This window comes from Phyllobates terribilis, unplaced genomic scaffold, assembly GCF_046119375.1.
Source record: "Phyllobates terribilis strain yellow unplaced genomic scaffold, ASM4611937v1 Scaffold_3__8_contigs__length_932513732, whole genome shotgun sequence".
Classification (NCBI taxonomy): domain Eukaryota; kingdom Metazoa; phylum Chordata; class Amphibia; order Anura; family Dendrobatidae; genus Phyllobates; species Phyllobates terribilis.
The window spans coordinates 524964803-524986817 of record NW_027362763.1 but is presented as its reverse complement, the minus strand read 5'-3'; the positions used below and the strand labels follow the sequence as shown (position 1 = coordinate 524986817).

General features: G+C 43.3%; 1 protein-coding gene across 3 annotated transcripts in view; it reads left to right on the top strand.

The window, feature by feature from the left end:
* The window catches only part of SLC18B1 (solute carrier family 18 member B1), a 130526-nt gene that overhangs the window by 58716 nt on the left and 49795 nt on the right, over positions 1-22015 (top strand). For all 3 annotated transcript variants that reach the window (XM_073671265.1, XM_073671264.1, XM_073671263.1), the window contains 3 exons: positions 1374-1510; positions 20417-20518; positions 20606-20697. In XM_073671265.1, the coding sequence (XP_073527366.1) occupies positions 1374-1510; positions 20417-20518; positions 20606-20697 (331 nt within the window). The remainder of the gene's footprint in view (positions 1-1373; positions 1511-20416; positions 20519-20605; positions 20698-22015) is intronic.

Below are 22015 nucleotides of genomic sequence, written 5' to 3'. Positions count from 1 at the left end.
GCCAATTTTGCAAGTTTTCCACCTAAAAAGAATGAATTTTTATCATAGGTACACTTCAACTGTGAGAGACCAAATCTAAAATTAAAAATCACAAAATCCAATTGTATGATTTTTAAATAATTAAATTCAAATGAACTGGAAAAATGTCTTAGGCTATGTGCCCACGATGCAGAAATGCTCCGGATTTTTCCTGAGCGTTACTGCATCTCCCTGGCAGAAAAAACGCATGCGGATTGTACATGCGGATTGTACATGCGTTTTTCCTGCCAGGGACGTGCGGATGTGAAGCGTTCTACACTGGCATTTCCACATGCGGGTTGTCAAGCGCTTTCCAAGCGATTTTAGCATCACTTGGAAAGTGCTTGACAACTTGGTCACACTATATAAATCCATGCAACCAGCATGGATTTATGTAGTGTGACCGTCAAAGAATGGTACCCGGGTTTGGAGAAGAGGAGACTCTCCTCCGGACCCGGGTACCATAGTACCTGTAAAAAAAAGAATAAAATAAAAAATATACATTATACTTACCTTCTGATGGCCCCCGGTGTCCTTAGCGATGCGTCTTGGCTTGTCGGCAGCTTGCGATGGTCTAAAAAGGACCTGCCATGACGTAATTTAGTCATGTGATGGGTCACGCGACCGGTGATGGCGTGGGGAACAGTGAATATTCATTTTCTTTAGCAGCGGGGACAGTGTAGGCTGCAGTAGGCGGCTGCTGCCTCCTGTGCCCCGCTCCTCCACCGATACCGCTCCCCTCACACCACACATAAATATACACCCCCCTCCAACATTCGGACTATAAGATTCACCTCCCATTTTCCTCCAAAATTTTGGAGGAAAAAAGTGCGTCTTATAGTCCGAAAAATACGGTAATCATCTCATTCATAAGCACCAAAAGACATACCTGTGGTGACAAAATCATGGGAATCTCAAAGAGCCGATTTTATTACGACTGATGTTGCCAATCTTAATAAAGAGATCGCTGGTTTACGATGTGCTGAATTCATTAAGAGGCGCATGCCATCCAAATTTTATGCACTTAAGTTTCATTAGAAAATTGTTCCCATTTGTCTTATATTGCCTCTATGTTGCATTGTCTGTTGTAATGCGGGTTTACTGACGTCTGTTGCAGCAGAATGAGCTGAAAATCGAATACAACACAGGGACTATAGAAGGCAAATGGTGCAAGTTTTCGAATGAAACCCAAGTGCAAAATATTTTTTTTTAGTCAAAAATGCATGCATTTTAGTAAAACCAAATTGTCCTGAAATGTGAACAACCCTTTTAATAACATTCTTATTACTTTAGAGCCCTAATAGCTAAGACGAAAAATTATATACTTTAATTTACAATATTTATGTTTATTGCAGATTCTTTACCTGGTAAAGATTCCTTTTGGAGTTTGGTGAAGCTACCTAAGGTCATGTTGATGTGTTTGGTTATATTTTCATTGAGTGCATGTTTAGGATTTTTGGATCCAACCATGTCACTTTTTCTTACAGAAACCGTAAGTACCATTCACGTTATATCATGTTTTTAAGTATCCCCAAAAATTCTGCAAATTAATTCACTGTCAAATCAAATTTGGAGAAATATTTTCATAAAATTAAACTTTTAATATACATTCATACTAAAATCCAAAACAAACACATAAATACCTAAGTTATTAAAACCAATCTGATATGGATACACATCAGCACTGTACTGATGCTGTTGTATCACTTTTGTACCTAGTTGTGGAACACACTAGATGTATTGACGGTTTGTATACTTAATACCGTCATTTATTGTAGTGGCTTCGGTTGCTTTTATTTTTCATTTAATATCACCACTAATTTCCACAGATCTATGGCACCTTGTGCCCAGTGCCTACCACTGTAAAATTATATAATTTGATTTTAGTAGTACTCTATTATTAAATGGACGCTATCTGGTGCGCTAATTGTTATAGCCAAGGCCATCTTACTTATTTATTCAATCATTAAGCATTCCAATACACTTGATTCTTGGTATGTTTACTTCATATGTTCACCATTATAATAGTCAGTTCCCTGCAAAGAGGCTAGTCTTCCTCACACACAATTCCTCCTCAGCCTTAAATATTGGCCCTTGGGGATCACTCGTCATAGCGGTTCTGGGTGATTACTCTCCCATCAATCTACCTCACCCCACCTTTATCTAAGTTGGTGGGAGGACCAACTTGTATTCAGTGAGGAGATGGAGCAATATACCTCGCCCATCCTTTTGTGGGCGAGATATATTGATGATATTGATCATGTCCTCATTCTATGGTCTGACACTGCACATCTTGAAAAAATCCAGGAGAATAATATCAATTTTCTGGATGTCACTATCGGTAAAACATCTGATGGCTCATTGGAAACTACTCTATTACGGAAGACAACTGCAATAAACAGTTTGCTCTAATGGGAGAGTTATCACCCAGAACCACTACGACGAGGGATCCCCAAAGGCCAATATTTAAGGCTGAGGAGAAATTGTTCCAGCATGGGGGAATATGTAGCAAAATCAAAAGATCTGCAGACCCACTTCCTTCAAAAAGGATACCCATGTGAAGTGTTAGGCGATGCTTACAGATATGCCCTTAATCAAAATCATAGTTCCTTACTGCCACCAAAGGAGAGACCAGAGACGGGACAGTGTCATTCGCTTGGTGGGCACTTGCGATGATCAGAATTACGAGGTAGTTGGCTTATTGCGAGATTATTGGGATATCTTGAAAGCGGACAAAGATCTACGAGATCGACTCCATGATAAGCCCATGATGACATATAGGAGGGGGAGAAACCTAAAAGACTAGTTGGACCGTAGTCAGTTCGTGGAGTTGAAATCTGATTGAACTTGGCTAACCAACAAGAGCGTGGGAACATTCAAGTGTAGCAGTTATAAAGCCTGTGAATATGTCATTAAGGCTAAAACATTTGTAAGTGCCACTACTGATGTGACTTACACCAACTGAGAGTTTGCTAATTGCAGAACGAAGGGTGTTGTCTATATGGCAACATGTGGTTGTCCCCTCAACTAAGTCGGAAAGACCAAAACAGAGTTCTGCCGATGGATTTTGGAACATATTGGATGTATTAGAAGAAGAGAGGATACCACATTTTTACGACATATGTTGGAGAAACACCCAGCAAATCCATTTGAACTCCGTTCCAAGTGGTGGAAGTGATACGCCCACCTATGAGAGGGGGATACTGGGATCAGTTTCTACTGCAAAAAGAATGTAGGTGGATTTATCGACTATGGTGTTTAGTCCCTATGGCATTAATGAATCCCTTTCATTTACCTCTTTTATTGAGAGTTGATTTTAACTGTAGTTTTTGTAGAATGCCTTTTTACTGTCTCACAGCCATTCAAATGTTGAGAACCTGTCTTAGTCTTTCATAATTTCCATTAGGAATTGTGTCTTACCATCATACTTTATGCAAGTGCACTTTCGTACAAAATCTCCAAAGATTAGGATATAAGGTCACTAATGATAATTAATGTTAGTGTGACTATAGCAAGATACTATAGAAGAACTTGTGGCGTGATAATATTGGCTGCGTGTAACCAATTGTGAAATAAAGGGTGTTAATACTCTAAGAAGGGCTTATAAAGAGCTAGGATAAATCTGTGAGGGCAAAGGACACAGATATTAGTGAAAGTCATCAGTGATCTGATGATATTGTGCACTAGGTACACCGTATTAGCTGCCTAGCCCCTGAAGAATCAAATCAGGAATGATAGATTGATGAAACGCGTAGGGCTATAATAGCTAAAGGGCACTGACTATTATAATAGTAAGCATGTGGAGTAAACATACCAAGACTCAAGTGTATTGGAATGCTTAATGATTGAATAAATAAGTAAGATGCCCTTGGCTATAACAATTACAGCACCAGAGAGCATCCATTGAATAATCGAGTACTACTAAAATCAAACTACCATATTTTTCAGACTATAAGATGCACCGGACCATAAGACGCACCTAGGTTTAAGAGGAGGAACTAGAAAAAAAAGTGTAAGCAAAAAATGTGGTCATGATGCACTGTTATGGGGGAGGGGGGTATGCTGCTGACACTGGTATAGGGGTAATGTCCCCCAATTCTGTTAATATCCTCCATCCTAGTATATATGGCCCTTCCTTCCTGTTATACGTGGCCCCCATACCCATCCTGGTATGCATGGCACCCCTCATGCAAGTATACATGGCCCCCCTCATCCTGGTATGCATGGCACTATTCATCTCTGATCCCTTTTCCTGGTATGTATGGTCCCCCTCATCCCTCTTACTTGTATGTATGTGTATGGTCCCCCTCATCCCTATTCCTGGTATGTATGTGTATGGTCCCCCCCATCCCTGTTCCTGGTATGTATGGTCCCACTCATCCTTCTTCCTGGTATGTATGGTCCCCCTCATCCTTCTTCCTGGTATGTATGGTCCCCCTCATCCTTCTTCCTGGTATGTATGGTCCCCCTCATCCTTCTTCCTGGTATGTATGGTCCTCCTCATCCTTCTTCCTGGTATGTATGGTCCCCCTCATCCTTCTTCCTGGTATGTATGGTCCCCCTCATCCTTCTTCCTGGTATGTATGGTCCCCCTCATCCATCTTACTGGTATGCTTGGTACCCCCCATCCCATGCTGCACACAATAAAATAAACACTAGTTCTACTCACCTTTCTTCCCTGTGTTCCAGCGCTGTGTCCTCCTCTGCAGCCAGCACTGATCTCAGTGTGAGCCTTGCATGACGATGATGCCATGCGCCCTCACACTGTGAGGTGCTGAGCTGGAAGAGTCACTGCTTGTGCGTGGGGAACAGTGATCATTCATTCTCCCTAACAGCGCGCACCCTGTACCCGCAGCACGGCTCCTGCAGCAGATGGTGGTCAGCATGCCCGCTATTTAAAGTCCATGAATATTCTCTACAACCCACTCCCATGGGTTGTAGTGAATATTCATGGACTTTAATAGCGGGCATGCTGACCACCGGCTGCTGCAGGAGCCGTGCTGCGGGTAAAGTGTGAGTGCTATTAAGGAAAATCAATATTCAGTGCTCCACACGCCCATGGGCATCGGGAGCAGTGAATATTCATATTCTTTAGTAGCGGGCACAGTGTAGGCTGCAGCAGACGGCTCCTGCCTCCTGTGCCCGCTCCACCGCCACTGCCGCTCCCCCACACCATCCACAGTCACCATATAGAGTCCATATACATTCAGACTATAATACACACCCCCCCCCACTTTCCTCCAAAAAAGTCTTATAGTCCGAAAAATACGGTATATAATATTACAGTAGTAGGCACTGGGAGCAAGGTGCCATAGATGTGTGGAAATTAGTGGTGATATTAAATGAGAAATACAAGTACACAAAAAGAAAAAGTGGGCACTGCTGGGGAATAATAATCACAAATAGAAAGGGGTACTACAGTAACCTGATGTAAAGACACAAAATTATTCGGAAGAAAAAGACTCAGGAAATATAACCATGCACACCCAATGTTGGAAAAGTGAAAAAAATCTTTATTACATGATTACATTTAGACAATAAAAGAAAAAATTTTTAAAAGCATTTAAAACAGACAAAAACATGTGCAATCTTCATATGGGGGAATTCATGATAATATGCATAAAAATAGCAATAAACCCCACTATGTTATGTGCCACAGGTATATTTTACATCACTTATATAACATTCGATTAATGTAGACCAACTAAGCAACCCTGGCTATAAATAGCACAGCACAACCAGTCAAAATATGTGTTTATGACAAAGCAAACCCCCCTAAATAATATAAGTGAATCAAGGAATGAGTAGGAGAGATGGTCCAATAGAGCATCTCTCCTACTCATTCCTTGATTCACTTATATTATTTAGGGGGGTTTGCTTTGTCATAAACACATATTTTGACTGGTTGTGCTGTGCTATTTATAGCCAGGGTTGCTTAGTTGGTCTACATTAATCGAATGTTATATAAGTGATGTAAAATATACCTGTGGCACATAACATAGTGGGGTTTATTGCTATTTTTATGCATATTATCGAATTCCCCCATATGAAGATTGCACATGTTTTTGTCTGTTTTAAATGCTTTTAAAAATTTTTTCTTTTGTTGTCTAAATGTAATCATGTAATAAAGATTTTTTTCACTTTTCCAACATTGGGTGTGCATGGTTATATATCCTGAGTCTTTTTCTTCCGAATAATTAAATGAAAAATAAAAGCAACCAAAGCCACTACAATAAATGGCAGTATTAAGCATATAAACAGTTAATACATCTAGTGTGTTCCACAGCTAGGTACAAAAGTGATGTAGCAGCAACAGTACAGTGCTGATGTGTATCCGTATCAGATTGGTTTTAATAACTTAGGTACTTATGTGTTTGTCTGTTTTGGATTTTAGTATGACTATATATTTAAAAGTTAAATTTTATGAAAATATTACTCCACTTGGATTTGGTAGTGAATTAATAGAAACAGTAGGTATTTAGTGCTTAATTTACAAACATTTATGAAATAGTAATAGGACCTAATTGACTTTAATGAATACCTGTTTGTGGCTTCCTTCCCTTTTTATTTAAGAATAACATTGGTCAGTCACAGACTAAATATACGGTAACTTATTAACAAGGATGCCCAAAAGACTAAAGGACTTAACTTTATAATTAAAGTCCAAACCAATCAGATCTTCTAGGGTGCAGGATCCGGGCATGCAGCTCCCCTATCTCAGAGTCTTACTGTGAAAATGCCATATCTTGTGAGTTAATGTCAAGTTTCGCGCTCTGAATTAGATTAGTTCTGCCACATCATTTACAAAGCAGTTACTGTTTCCAGTGATGTTACTGATGGAAAACTGCTTAGCAAATGAGGCTACAGTGTTGGTTTAGTTCAAAGTATGACATCTCACGCGTTCACAGTGAGGGGCTGTGGAGGGATGTGGGATCCTCATCATCATTTCACAGCCCAGAACTTTGGACCTGACTTTTGTTCGAAAGTTGGATCCTTGAGCTTGACTTTATGGAAACTTCTGCAATTTTTTTTTATAACTTATAGATAGACAATTTTACTATCTATAGCTGCCCTCCATTTTTCTTGAATGAAAAGAGTAGCTACTGGTGAGGGAGTCTGACAGCACAGAATGACTGTTAAAACCAAGTACAGGCACTCTGTTCCCCCCTTTTCGTTGTCAAACATTTAAGTTTGACCACAACCTTCAAGTCCACACTCACTGCAGCAAAACACAGATACTTCTCATCTCTCATATCCTCCCTGTCTCACAACCCCAAACAACTCTTCAACACCTTCAATTCTCTCCTCTGCCCCCCAGTGCCTCCTCCCTCTCCTCTTATTTCAGCGGAAGACTTTGCCTCATTCTTCAAGCAGAAGATTGACACCATCAGACAAAGCTTTTGCCTAAAGTCCCCACAGCCCCTCCCCACACCTACTGAATCCTCCTCCTCCATAACCACCTTCTCCACCATTACGGAAGATCAACTTTCCTCTTTACTCTCTAAATCACACCTCACCACCTGTAAACTTGACCCAATCCCGTCTCACCTCATCCCAAATCTTACCACTATGTTCATCCCAACCCTAGCCCACCTTTTCAACCTGTCACTAACAACTGGCGTCTTCCCCTCATGCTTCAAATATGCCTCGGTCACACCCATCCTTAAAGAGCCCTCCCTTGACTCATCCTCTCTGACTAACTATCGCCCCATATCACTTGTTCCCTATGCCTCAAAACTACTGGAACAACACGTCCATTCTGAACTGTCCTCCCACCTCTCCTCCTGCTCCCTGTTCGACCGCCAACAATCTGGTTTCCGACCGCACCATTCTACTGAAACTGCACTGACTAAAGTCACCAATGACCTAATAACTGCCAAATCCAAGTGACACTACTCTGTACTCCTCCTCCTGGACCTGTCATCCTCATTCGACACAGTGGACCATTCCCTCTTACTCCAGACTCTCTCATCTCTCGGAATCACATACTTGGCCCTCTCCTGGATCTCCTCATACCTAACAGACCGTACATTCAGTGTCTCCCACTCAAACACCACATCCTCATCTCACCCCCTATCTGTCAGTGTCCCCCAAGGTTCAGTTCTAAGACCCCTACTCTTCTCCATCTACACCTTAGGCCTGGGACAGCTCATAGAGTCTCATGGCCTTCATTATCACCTCTATGCCGACGACACACAGATCTACCTCTCTGGACCCGATATCTCCTCCCTAATCCCTAATCAAAATCCCAGAATGTCTGTCCCCTATTTCATCCTTTTTCACTGCTTGATTTCTAAAACTTAAAATGGACAAAACAGAATTCATCATCTTTCCGCCATCTCATTCAACCCCCCCAATTGACCTATCTATCAAAGTCAATGGCTGTCCACTCTCCCCAGTCCCTCAAGCTCGCTGCCTTGGGGTAACCCTGGACTCTGAACTCTCCTTCAAACCACATATCTAAACACTTTCCACTTCCTGCCGACTCCAACTTAAAAATATCTCCCGGATCCGCACATTCCTCAACAATGAATCTGCAAAAACACTAGTGCACGCCCTCATCATCTCCCGCCTCAACTACTGCAACCTCCTGTTCTGTGGACTCCCTTCCAACACTCTCGCACCCCTCCAATCTATCCTAAACTCTGCTGCCCGACTAATCCACCTGTCCTCCCGCTATTCTCCGGACTCTCCTCTTTGTCAATCCCTTCACGGGCTCCCCACAGCTCAGAGACTCCAGTTCAAAACCCTAACCGTGGAATACAAAGCCATTCACAACCGGTCTCCTCCATATATCTCTGACCTAGTCTCCCGGTACATACCCGCACGCAACCTCCGATCCTCACAAGATCTCCCTCTCTACTCCCCTCTTATCTCCTCCTCCCACAATCGCATACAAGATTTCTCCCGTGCATCCCCCCTACTCTGGAACTCTCTACCCCAACATATCAGACTCTCGCCGACCATGCACACCTTCAAAAGGAACCTGAAGACCCACCTCTTCCGACAAGTCTACAACCTGCATTAACCATCACTCCATCATACTGCTCCACGACCAGCCCTACCCTCACCTACTGTATCCTCACCCATCCCTTGTAGATTGTGAGCCCTCGCGGGCTGGGTCCTCCCTCCTCCTGTATGAGTCGCCGTCACGTTTTGTTCAAGATTATTGTAATTGTTTTTGCTATGTATACCCCTTTTTCACATGTAAAGCGCCATGGAATTAACGGCGCTTTAATAATAATAATAATAATAATAATAATAATAATAATAATAATAAGTGCACCTACTTGTTTTCCATCTATCTCTGTCTTCCTTCTATTCTGATTGACCGGTTTGGATTGATAAATCCAAAAAAGGGCAGACACAGAAGGGAAGTCAAGTAATTGGTTTTTGCATCAAATTGTTTGGCCACACCAAGGGTGCACTGAGAGTCTGTACTTTGTTTAAACAGTTATTCTGTGCTGATAGACTTCCTTTCAATTTAATGAGAATATGTTAGGAACTTTAAGATCACAAAACTAATTACATTGTTGGCCACAAATGAATATTCCATCACTAAGAAAATCAAGTGTATTTTTGCAAGCCAACTTAAGGGTATGTGCATATGGCATCTTTTAGAAGCTGGGGAACAACCTGAGTTTTTGAAGCAAAAGACCATCCAGGAAAATATTGGTGGTGTTTTTGCTGAAATGTCATCTTCGCCATAATTTTGGTCTTTTTTACAGCTGGTTTGCCTTTTGCATATTTTTAAACTGTATATATAAACTAGTGAGTGACTTCCAAGTGGAAGCTGTCAGAAGGATTTCAGTTCCTTTCTTTTAACTGCTTCACTGCTTTGGAAGGCTTAAAAGAAGCTATAAAAGAATAAACATATGCATAGCTAGTCTTTTTTGCATTGTTGTGTATATGTTCATTCTTTTTTTTATTTTTTTTTTGCATTTTTTAGTTCTTTTTCAGGTGGGTTCAGGCTGAAAAAGTTGTGTGAACATACCTTAAGGTTGATGCTTTGAACCTCTGCACTATTGCTGTCTTAGCAGCACTTGCAGTCTCATAAATCCTTGTAAAATAGGCTCTTTTTGTAAATGCTTCCTGACTGAGGATTCCCATACTGAGTAGCTGCTTTATCCCTTCCTGACATGGCAATTTTCCATTTTTGCAATTTAGTTTTTCTCTCCTTAGAGCCATCATTTTACTATTTTTCTGTCCACATAGGTTGGGGACGGCGGCACATGACTTGTGTAGAATGTTGCAAATGAGTAACGGTTTACATTGAGGGCCTCCGTATTTCCAGTATAGGGCCACACGGGTCTATATGTTACACTGTTTCCACTGCACCCAAACTGTACTTTATGAACGGTCTAAGAGAGCTCTCTCAGCTGCCACCTTACAGACGTGTGTACCAGCCAGGCCAATCTCCTATTTAATCATAAAGACTTCCTGGTCTGGCTAAAATCCACTTCCAATAGGTCCCAAACTTGCCTGCTATGAGGAGAGACTGCCGACACTGTTACTTTCTTGCTGGAAATGTTCTCCCTTGTATGTCTCCTCATCACACACACCCGATGATGATCAAAACTGACTGCAGGTGTCCTTTTTTCTCTAGCTCAAGCAAGACTAATTATGTAAAAACAGAACTAATCTCTAGTGCCCATTTCTCTTCCCCAACTTTGGTCTGGCCCTACAGTTAACCCTGTCACCCCTGACTTAGAGGAAACAGCAGCATACATGAGGAAGCACAATAGAATACATTAGATATAATAACTGGGGTCTTCAGAGAGGATATTCAGCCATCATTTCCACCTTTACAGAGGCACAGAGGAAGAACTAGCTAGAAGTTCAGGATCTAAACAATAATAAACCTAAAGGATGGTTGCAGAGGGCTGAAGGCGAGCTAAAACCGAGATCCGCCGAAGTTTGGGACTCATCATAGGGACTGCCAGACAGTTTTACAGTTTTTTTTTTTTGTGTGTGTGTTTGGAAAACTATTTTAAATAAAAAGAGAAATAGTCTTGCTTAAAAATCTTTTTCTAAATTTTGTCTATAGCGCCTACGTTTGACCTATGTGTCTCCTTGGTTACAGGCTATAAACAAAACCCTGAGCAGTTTGATCCTGCATTAAGACACACTTTATCTGCAGCTTATTGGTAATGTGTATTGAGTGAGTTATTAAAATGTAACTCGTATATGGAAGAGAGTTTGGGTTCAGGATGGCATCAAACAAAGATTATTTACTGCTTATCATGTAGTTACTTTGGCGCGCATAGACATTGTAGATCCAAAGCAATTGAATATTTTTAACACCTTTCTGACGTATGATGCATAGATACATCATAGGTCGCCTCTCCCTATTTGGTGCATGTTCCGGAGCTGAGCCCGCACCTTTTCCGGCACATGTCAGCTGATGAAATCCCAAACAGCCGCAGGTGGAATCGCAGTCCACCCACTGCTGTTATCATGTTAAATACCACTGTCAAACTCTGACAGCATCATTTAACATGATCGCACCAGAAGTGTGTCACTAGCTCCGCCCATCGGTGACCTGATCACACGATCGCGGGTCACCGATGGGTTGGCATGATAACCCGGGGTCTGAAGCCCTGCTTTGTATTACACAGGCTATCAGATAATCACAGCTTCAAGTCTCACATGGAGACTATTGCAGCCAGAGAAATGTAAAACAAAATTTAAAAAAATATTCATAAAATTAAAAAAGTGTGAAATTTCAAATCACCCCACTTTTGCCCCATTCAAAATACAAGTATTAAAAAAAAAAATACATATTCGGTATCACTGCTTTCAAAATCGCCTGATCTATCAATGTATAAAAAGAATTTAATCCGATCGGTAAACGGTGTAATGAGAAAAAAAATCAAAACGCCAGATTTATGTTTTTTTGGTCTCTGCAACATTGCAATAAAATGTAATAACTGGCAATCAAAATATCGCATTTATCCCAAAATCAATAAAAACGTCAGCTTGGCACACAAAATAAGCCCTCACCTGGCCCCAGATCACGAAAAATGGAGATGCTACAGGTCTCGGAAAATGGTGCCATTTTTTTTTTTAACAAACTTTAGAATTTTTTTTCACCACTTAAATAAAAAAAGAACCTACACATGTTTATTATCTACGAACTCGTAATGACCTGTAGAATCATAATGGCAGGTAATTTTTAGCTTTTATTGAACATTAGTGTTGAGCGAGCACTAAAATGCTCGGGTGCTCGAAGCTCGGGCCGAGCTCGCCGTGATACTCGGTTGCTCGACCCGAGCAACGAGCCCAATGTTAGTCTATGGGAGACTCGAGCATTTTTGCGGTGGCACCCCCGGCAGTCTTTTAAAAGCCTAACAAGTGCCCAAAACGATAGTGACAGTGCTCAAATGACATGGGGACAGCATGGGGATCGCCCCAGGAAGCATTTCTGACCCCCAGGTCACTGCTGTCAACAACATGGTCAGAGGTATTAAGCCACTTTTACGGGCTCACAATAAAACGTTCAAAAACGAGAGTGAAACTTTTTTCCTGTGAAATATGTTAAGGAACATCCTTTCCAGGGAAAAGACTTGTGTATAAGTTAAAATAAATGACCAAAAACAAAAATACTCCTCCACACCTTCGGCTATGTTCACAAGTAGCATTTTTTATGCATTTTTGCACTTTTGCATTGCTTTCAACTATGACAAATGCATTCACCGTGTTTTCCTGCTACTATCCAAGTTCTATGACTCCCGTTAAAAGAAAGCTTCAGGTGATAAATGATGGATGAGGTAGTGGCAAAGGAGAAAGAGCAGGAGGAACAGGGACCATTCACATCAATATCAGGCCAGTCAACCAGATATGTCTTGTAGGATATGTTTCTGTAACAAAAGGAGCGGTTCGGCTACACAGTTATAGGGCATACAGTGAGTGCAATGCCTACCAAAAATTTCGAGACACTCCAATGCCCCTTGGAAATGACATGGAGGTCAGAGGGCGTTAACTAAACCTTTTTTTCCATTTATAGCAACTGGGTCTCCTGTGCACAGTTGGCCTAAGCAGTGAATGGAAGGCTTTCCAAAAATTATGAGTAACTGCAATGCCCCTTACAAGAGCCATGTGTGGCACCCCAGGGGTCTGGTCACCACAGTAATAGAGATATTATGTCGGAGAACAAGTGGGAGGTTTCCTGGTCAGGATCCCTTAAACATGCAACATCCTTCTGCTCCAGTCCTGGGAGAGGAGAATTCTGCCCTTATAAACTGGATCTGGGGTGGGGTTGAGTGAGTCAGAGAACAGAGAACAGTCAGAGTCAGAGTGAGAGCAAGGGAAAGTAACAGCAAGGAGCTCTGTAGGAGCTAGGAGCTAAAGACCAGGGGCTGGAAGCTGAGCAGAGCTCGCCCTGGCAGAAGACAATAGGAACCGGACACAGGAGTCCGAGGCTGTGAGGACTTGTATATCCAGCAGCAGAAACCAGCCGGCAGGGGATTTCAGGTCCTCTGGCCATAGAAGCCCGGAGGCTCAGTCACAAGCAAGGGACCAGCACCGCCGTCGTGGAGCGGAGGCTAACAGAAGGCCCCAAGTCACCAGCCATACGGGTGAGCACTATACGGTACACTCAGGGACGTGGGCTACTTCTATCCGCTTACAGCAAGGTAGCCAGGAAGAGTGCAGACAGACGGGGAGGCCTACAACTCCACCTGGTCAGGGGAACTCCTGCTTGCTCACAGACTGACCAGGCCTCTTATGCTAGCCAGTACTCCCGGGAGGGTCTACCTTATAATCATCAGTAAAGACCCTGAACTGCACTGCAAAGACTCTGAGTCATTCCTGCTGCGCTCGTGCACCATCAACCCCATCATCCACACTCACTGCCCTGAGGCTATACTCCTCCCGTGGGGAGTTATCCCATTCTCTGCTGCGCACACAACACCAGCCTCAGCGGTCTGCCTCGCAGCGGTGGTACTCCCTGACCGCAATCCACGGGTGGCGCAGTCGGACAATTAACCTCAAAACCTAAGAAAGACTGCCACTGGTTTGACCAGCCTGAGCCACGGGACCGGGTCACCGCCACGGAGACTACAGACCCCAGAGACCCGGCACCGGGTATCCCACACACGTGTACACACGGCCCAGGGGGCGCGTCACATGCAGTACAGCATATTACAAACATAAGTCCCATTATTGGGGAGTGGGTCTCCCATAGTATTTGCTTATGCCTTGCAAGCAAAAGCTGCCAAAAATTAGGATGGAGCAACTTACAATGCCCCTTACAAGAGCCATGCAGTACAGCATATTACAAACATAAGTCCCATTATTGGGGAGTGGGAGTCCCATAGTATTTGCTTATGCCTTGCAAGCAAAAGCTGCCAAAAATTAGGATGGAGCAACTTGCAATTCCCCTTACAAGAGCCATGCAGTACAGCATATTACAAACATAAGTCCCATTATTGGGGAGTGGGTGTCCCATTGTATTTGCTTATGCCTTGCAAGCAAAAGCTGCCAAAAATAAGGACGGAGGAACTTGCAATGCTGGCACCCTGGTGGTATAGTGGTGGTGGAGGCTGAGGATAAGGAGAAGAACATAAAACAGCCGAAACGAGGAAGCGTATACCCATGTGTGGGTGTGAAGCGGTGCATGTGAATACACCTCCCGAAATAACACAGTGGATTTGACTTTGTTACTCTGCTGTCATTTGGTGGTGATGAGAAGTCTGGCCCAATCCAGCCCTTGTTCATTTTGATAAGGGTCAGCTTGTCAGCATTGTCAGTTGACTGGCAAGTGCGCTTATCAGTTATAATTCCCCCAGCGGCACTAAAAACACGCTCCGATAACACGCTAGCGGCAGGGCAGGCCAGTACCTCCAAGGCGTACAGAGCGAGTTCATTCCAAGTGTCCAGCTTGGATACCCAATAATTAAAAGGCACAGAGGAATCACGGAGGACGCTGGTACGGTCGGCAAGGTACTCCCTCACCATCTTTTGAAACTTTCCACTCCTTGTGAGAGTACCTCGTGCCTCAGGGCCTGTAAGCTGGGCGGGTGTCAGAAAACTGTCCCAGAACGTTGACCGTGTTCCCCTGCCTCTGCTGGATTGGAGTTGCATCTCTTTCGCCTGTACGCCTTGGTTGGGCAACGAACTGTGACCTCTGCCGATAGCGTGTTCAGATGGGAATTTTTTTAAGAGTTCTGCAGCAAGGGCCTTCTAGTACTGCCCCATTTTTGTAGACCTCTCCTCAGGAATAAGAGAGTGAAAGTTCTCCTTGTAGCGGGGGTCTACAAGTGTCACCAACCAGTAATGACTGTCACCCAACATTTTGACAACGCGAGGGTCACGGTTAAGGCAGCGTAACATAAAGTCAGCCATGCGTGCCAGACTGGTAACGGGCAAGATTTCCGTGTCCTCACCAAGATGACGACTGACCATGCTCTCCTCCTCCTCCTCCCTGTCCTCAGGCCACCCACGCTGAGCCAACGGTATGACACTTGTACAGGTACTACCGTCTACAACTCATGATAGCAGCTCCTGTTCTTCCTCCTCCTCTCCCTCATTGTCCCCCAATGCACGTTGGGATGAGATGAGGCTGGGCTGTGTGTAATCGCCCACTACGGCTTCTTGATCCATCTCATCATACTCTGGCTGCAATGCCTCCTCTTTAATTCTCTGCAGAGAGCGTTGCAAAAGACAGACAAGTGGCATGCTGACACTAATGATGGCGTCATCGCCACTCACCATCTTGGTGGCCTCCTCAAAGTTTGTCAATATGGTACATATGTCAGACATCCAGGTCCACTCCTGAGGTCTTATGTGTGGAGTCTGACCTGAATATCGACGGCCTTGTTGCAGCTGGTACTCCACAACTGCTCTCTTCTGCTCACAAATCCTTTGCAACATGTGGAGGGTAGAGTTCCAATGTGTGGGGACATCACACACCAGTCGGTGTGCCGGAAGCTGCAAACGCTGCTACAACACAGCAAGGGCGGCAGAAGCTGTAGCTGACTTGCGAAAATGAGCTGACAGGCGGCGTACTTTCACGAGCAGATCTGGCAACTCGGGGTACGATTTAAGAAACCGCTGAACCACAAGTTTAAGTACATGAGCCAGGCATGGTACGTGTGTGATCTCACCTCGCCTCAGAGCCGCCACCAGGTTACGGCCATTGTCACACACGACCATGCCGGGATGTAGGTTCAGCGGTCTCAGCCACAGATCTGCCTGCTCTTTCACAGCTGTCCACAACTCACAAGCAGTGTGAGGTTTATCACCTAAGCTTATGAGTTTCAGCACAGCCTGTTGCTGCTTGGCGGAGACAGTACTGCAATGCTTCCAGCTTGTAACTGATGTGGTGATATCTGAGATGGAGGCTGAACATGAGGAGGAGGAGGAGGATGCGCAGGAGCTGTACACTGTGGGGGCAACTCTGACTGACATAGGGCCCGCAATCCTCGGTGTGGGGAGGATGTGTTCCGTCCCAAGGTCCGACTGGGTCCCGACTTCCACTATGTTTACCCAGTGTGCCGTCAGAGAGATGTACCATCCCTGGCCACAAGCACTTGTCCACGTGTCCGTTGTCAGGTGGACTCTCCCAGTAACTGCGTTGTTGAGGGCACGGCAGATGCTTTGGGACACGTGCTTGTGTAGTGCGGGGATGGCACACCGGGCAAAATAGTGTCGGCTGGGGACCGAGTACCGAGGGACCGCCACCGCCATAAGATTACGGAAGGATTCCGTCTCCACCAGCCTAAAAGGCAGCATTTCCAACGCAAGCAGTCGTGAAATGTGCAAATTTAGGACTGTGGCCTGTGGGGCGTTAGCTGCGAATTTCCGCTTTCGTTCAAAGGTCTGGGATATGAACAATTGAACGCTGCGGTGGGACGTGGACGTGGACGTTGATGCTGTTTCTTGAGAAACTGCCATAACAAGTGAAGACTGAGAGGAGGGGACATCTTTACATGCAGTATGGACAGGGGATTGCCTTGCACACACAACAGGGGGTTCTATTGCACGCACAACAGTGGAAGAAGCAGTGGTGACACCCGCTGACACTGGTCGTGGACCCTGGGTTTCGCCCCACAAAGTCGGGTGCTCTGCTGCCATGTGCCTGATCATGCTGGTGGTGGTCAGGCTGGTAGTTTTGTCACCGCTGCTGATGCTGGCAGGGCAGGGGGAACATATGGCCTTTTTGGGGTTATCAGCAGAGTCTTTAAAAAAATTCCAGGGGGAACTGTTGCCTGCCTTCTGTCTGCGGCCACCACACTGCTTCTTCCTGCCTGTTGGGGTACTCTGCCTCCCTCCCCCTGTGTGCTACTGGCCTCACTCTGCATGTCCTCCTTCCACGTTGGGTCAGTTACTAGATCATCCACCACCTCCTCCTCTTCCACTTGCGCACCACGATCCTCCTCCTCACTTACTGGCAATTGTGTCTCGTCATCGTCCACCTCTTGTGACAGATTGCCAACGTCGACTTCCTGTGGCCGTGGCTGTTCAAATATTTGGGCATCGCAACATGGGATCTCCTCTTCCACCACTTCAAGCGTATCAGGCGAGGGGCCCAAATATGAAAATGGACCAGTGAACAGCTCTTCAGAGTGTCCAAGTGTGGGATCACTTGCTGTCTGACGACACCCGGCATGGTGGGAGGAAGGAGCATCAGGGTGAGGAGGAGTATGCGGTCGAGACTCACGGCTACTAAGAGTTGACCGTGTGGAAGACAGACCGGAGGTGGTGGTGCCCAGGTAACTGGAAGTATTATCTGCTATCCAATTAATAACCTGTTCACACTGATCAGTTCTCAATACTGGTGTTGTTCTGTGCTTCCCTAGTAATTCGGTCAAGAAGTGGGAGTGAGAAGATGTGGCTGTTGGTTGTGGCACATTTTCACCTTGGCCACGGCCCCATCCTCTGCACGAACCATCACCAGAACGTCCACTTTCACGTCCTTTGCCACGCGCCTTGCCCATTGTAAATGAAGTAAAATAGCTTACACTTGCACTATCAATGGAAAAAGGGTAATAAAGAGTAGATTAGAACCGTGGAAGAGGAAAACCACAGTTATTGTTTACAGGGGTATACCACACTTTTTTAAATAGAGATATTTGCGGCTGAACAGTGAGCGACACACTCAAACTGCTTTTTTTTTAGATACCAAAGGCCCAAAACTGGATAGTACAGCAATTTGACCCATGGAACTGCGAAATCACACTGGGATGTCGGGCCTACACAAGACTATTTTCAACAGATATATTTTTGTGTCACAACAGTCAGGAGATACTACTGTTTTTCTTTACGGAAAATATACCAAAACCTGAATAATAGAGATTTTTTACCGTGGGATGGCAAAACCACAGTTATTGTTTACTGGGGTATACCACACTTTTTTAAATAGAGATATTTGCGGCTGAACAGTGAGCGACACACTCAAACAGTTTTTTTTTTAGATACAAATGGCCCAAAATGGATAATACAGAGGTTTGAACCGTGGAAGTGCAAAACAACACTTCTGTTTCTCTAGCCTACACCAGACTATTTTCAACAGTTATATTTGTGTCTGAAAAATCAGAGACACGCTTTTTTTTTAGTGGGGGACACCAAAAGGTTAATAAGACGGGTATTTGTACAGTGTGAAGGAGGAAAAAAAAAGGAGGATTTAGATGAAAAAAAATGGATTTTTCCTGGCCCCCGACACCTGGTGCTAAGTCCAGCAATTTCAGCAACAGGAGCACACAGGGCTGTAATGCAGCGTTTGCTGGTATAACCACTGTTTCTCCTATACAGCCTGCCTGCCTGGTATCTGGGATGGATATTAGTCCTGATAAGGACTGTTTGTTTGATCTGGCAGCCTTTACAGACCCTACACTAACTATTTCGCAGTTTATATCTCTCCCTAAATCAGCAGCGCTGTCCCTACACTGTCTAATCCGAAGCGACTGTGTCCAAGATGGCGGCGCCCCGTTTTAAATACTCGAGGTGACGCTGTGCAGCCAGCCAATCACTGTATTGCCCACAAACAACATGGCTGCGGCATTACAGTGACTGGCTGGCAATCCCTGCATGTTCATTGGCTCTGTAAAGAGCGCCAAACATGCAGGGCGGAGACCCGAGCTCCCGCCCGAGTAACCCGGAAATGCTCGGTGCTCGCCAAACATCCCGAGTAGCGTGATGCCCGGGCGTGTACCGAGCAGTACCGAGCATGTTCGCTCAACACTATTGAATATGGAATTTAAAAAATATATATTTTTTTTATCACACTTGGAATTTTTTTACCATTTTCCAGTACACCAGATGGTAAAACCAATGGTGTTGTTCAAAAGAACAACTCGCCCTACATAAAAAAAGCCCTTACACAGCCATATTGACGGCAAAAAATAAAAAAGGTAGTAAAGGGGTTAAAAAAGGCTTTTTAAGAATTATTTTTTTAGTTGCATTAGAGAAATGTTGGGTGCAAACAAATTTGTTTTTTTTTAATGTCCTTGTTCTTAAAAAAAAAAAAAAAAAAAAACCTGATGAGTGGAGTAGCATTTTTAGTATCATTTATTCCTCAATTCCAATATGACCTGTAAAGCCATGAAAAAGAATCAGCAGGTTTTTGTATGTAATATGAGAACAGCATAATATAGGGCAGTAGAGCCTGATTATAACTGTGTATCAGTTACTATGTTTCTTGGTGTAGTTTGCTAGAATCCCTATTTTATCTGTTGTAGATGTAACAGTGGTCACAATGCTAAGCTCTGTATAACATGCCCACAACCCTGATTGGCAGCTTCCTGTGTATATTGTCAACTGGTTGCCAATCAGTGGTGGGGGCGGGGTTCAACAGATTGTCCTGACTGCTATGCACTGTGACCTAGTCAGTCAATGATCATCTCTTGCTGATTAAACACTGATTGTATTGAAACTACAACACACAGCCTAATAAGTGACACATCCTTGTAATTGGGCTCATCCAATATTATGTTGTTCTCAGGTTAAATAGCAAAAACCTTCCGACAGATCCCCTTTAAAACCTCACCGGCACAGGAAACTTTATATACCAATGCAATGTCATGCTCCCCTGCCTTACTGGGCTAATATTCCTGCTAATTGGCAGTAAGTGCACAGTGCCATATTTGTAGAGCACAATCCTAGAAAAGCACAGATCTTAGAAGAGCAATCTGTGTGTAATGCATTTGTATGGGATTGCATTAAATGAAACGCGTAATGCAATCATATTTTTCTGTGATATCACAATGCAATGTTAATATATTTCCCATGAAAAAGAAGACTTCAAGGCTACTCCAAAAATTGCTGAAAAATTGTATCTAAAATTTCATGCAAACAATATTCTTCAGTGTAGTATATCCTTTATTTTTGTATGCCTTGTTAATGAAATCTCTTAACCTTCTAAATATGTGACTACTGTTCTCTATATTTCTGCTTCTAGTTTCATTTGAAAGTCAGTTATGTTGGATTAGTTTTTCTCGGCCTCGGTCTATTCTATGCAATAAGTTCACCACTTCTTGGAGTGATAAGTGACAGATTTCCAGTAAGTTATATCAAAATTATACTGCAAGACTTTTATGCAATATAAATGGTTAAATAGTAATATAACTTTTTTTTTTAATAAATGCAGAAATTGAGAAAGTGGTTTCTTATTGTTGGCAACCTTGGTACCGCAATGTGTTTTTTTATGTTAGGACCTGCACCTATATTCCATATTGACAGGTATGTTAACATCTTGAAAAATATGTATAATGTCCTGGTTGTTTTCTTGTCATTAGGCTAGAAGCCTGCTCTTCATAGCTGTTAGCTAGATCTAATGCTAATGTACCTAGCTGACATACAGTTGTGAGGCACACATTAGGGACCCGCAAGCCACAGGTTGGAGACTCCTGGACTAGAACATAAAAAGGTCTTCAGATGGGGTTTCTGCTCCAAAAACTCCTTAAAAAACTCAGTGTGAACATGCTCAAGGGATTCAAAAATAAAACTTTCTCCGCACTTTAAATTTAATGTTGCATGTTAACCACTTCGCGCCAGAGCCTGTTTTTGCCTTCGTGACCGGGCCAATTTTTTCAATTCTGACCACTGTCAGTTTATGAAGTAATTACTCTGGAACGCTTCAACGTATTCCCCTGATTCTGAGATTGTTTTTTCATTACATATTGTACTTCATGATAGTGGTAAAATTTCTTCGATATCACTTGCGTTTATTTGTGAAAAAATCAGAAATTTGGTGAAAATTTTGAAAATTTTGCAATTTTCAAACTTTGAATTTTCATGCCCTTAAATCAGAGAGATATGTCACACAAAATAGTTAATAAATAACATTTCCCACATGTCTACTTTACATCAGCACAATTTTGGAACCAAAATTTTTTTTTGTTAGGGAGCTATAAGGGTTAAAAGTTGACCAGCGATTTCTCATTTTTCCAACAAAATTTACAAAAACATTTTTTTAGGGACCACATCATATTTGAAGTCACTTTGAGGGGTCTTTATGACAGAAAATACCCAAAAGTGACACCATTCTAAAAACTGCACCCCTCAAGGTGCTCAAAACCACATTCAAGAACTTTATTAACCCTTCAGGTGCTTCACAGGAATTTTTGGAATGTGGAAGAAAAAAATTAACATTTAACTTTTTTCACAAAAATGTTACTTTAGACCCAATTTTTTTTATTTTCACAGGGGTAACAGGAAAAAATGGACCCCAATTTTTTTGTGCAATTTCTCTTGAGCGTGCTGATACCCCATATGTGAGGGAAAACCACTGTTTGGGCTCACTGCAGGGTTCGGAAGGGAAGGAGCGCCATTAGACTTTTTGAATGTAAAATTTGTCTGAATAATTAGCAGACGCCATGTTGCGTTTGGAGAGCTCCTGATGTGCCTAAACAGTGGAAACCCCCCACAAGTGACACCATTTTGGAAACTAGACCCCTTAGGGAACTTATCTAGATGTGTGGTGAGCACCTTGAACCCCAAGGTGCTTCACAGAAGTTTATAATATTGAGCTGTAAAAATAAAATTTTCACATTTTTCC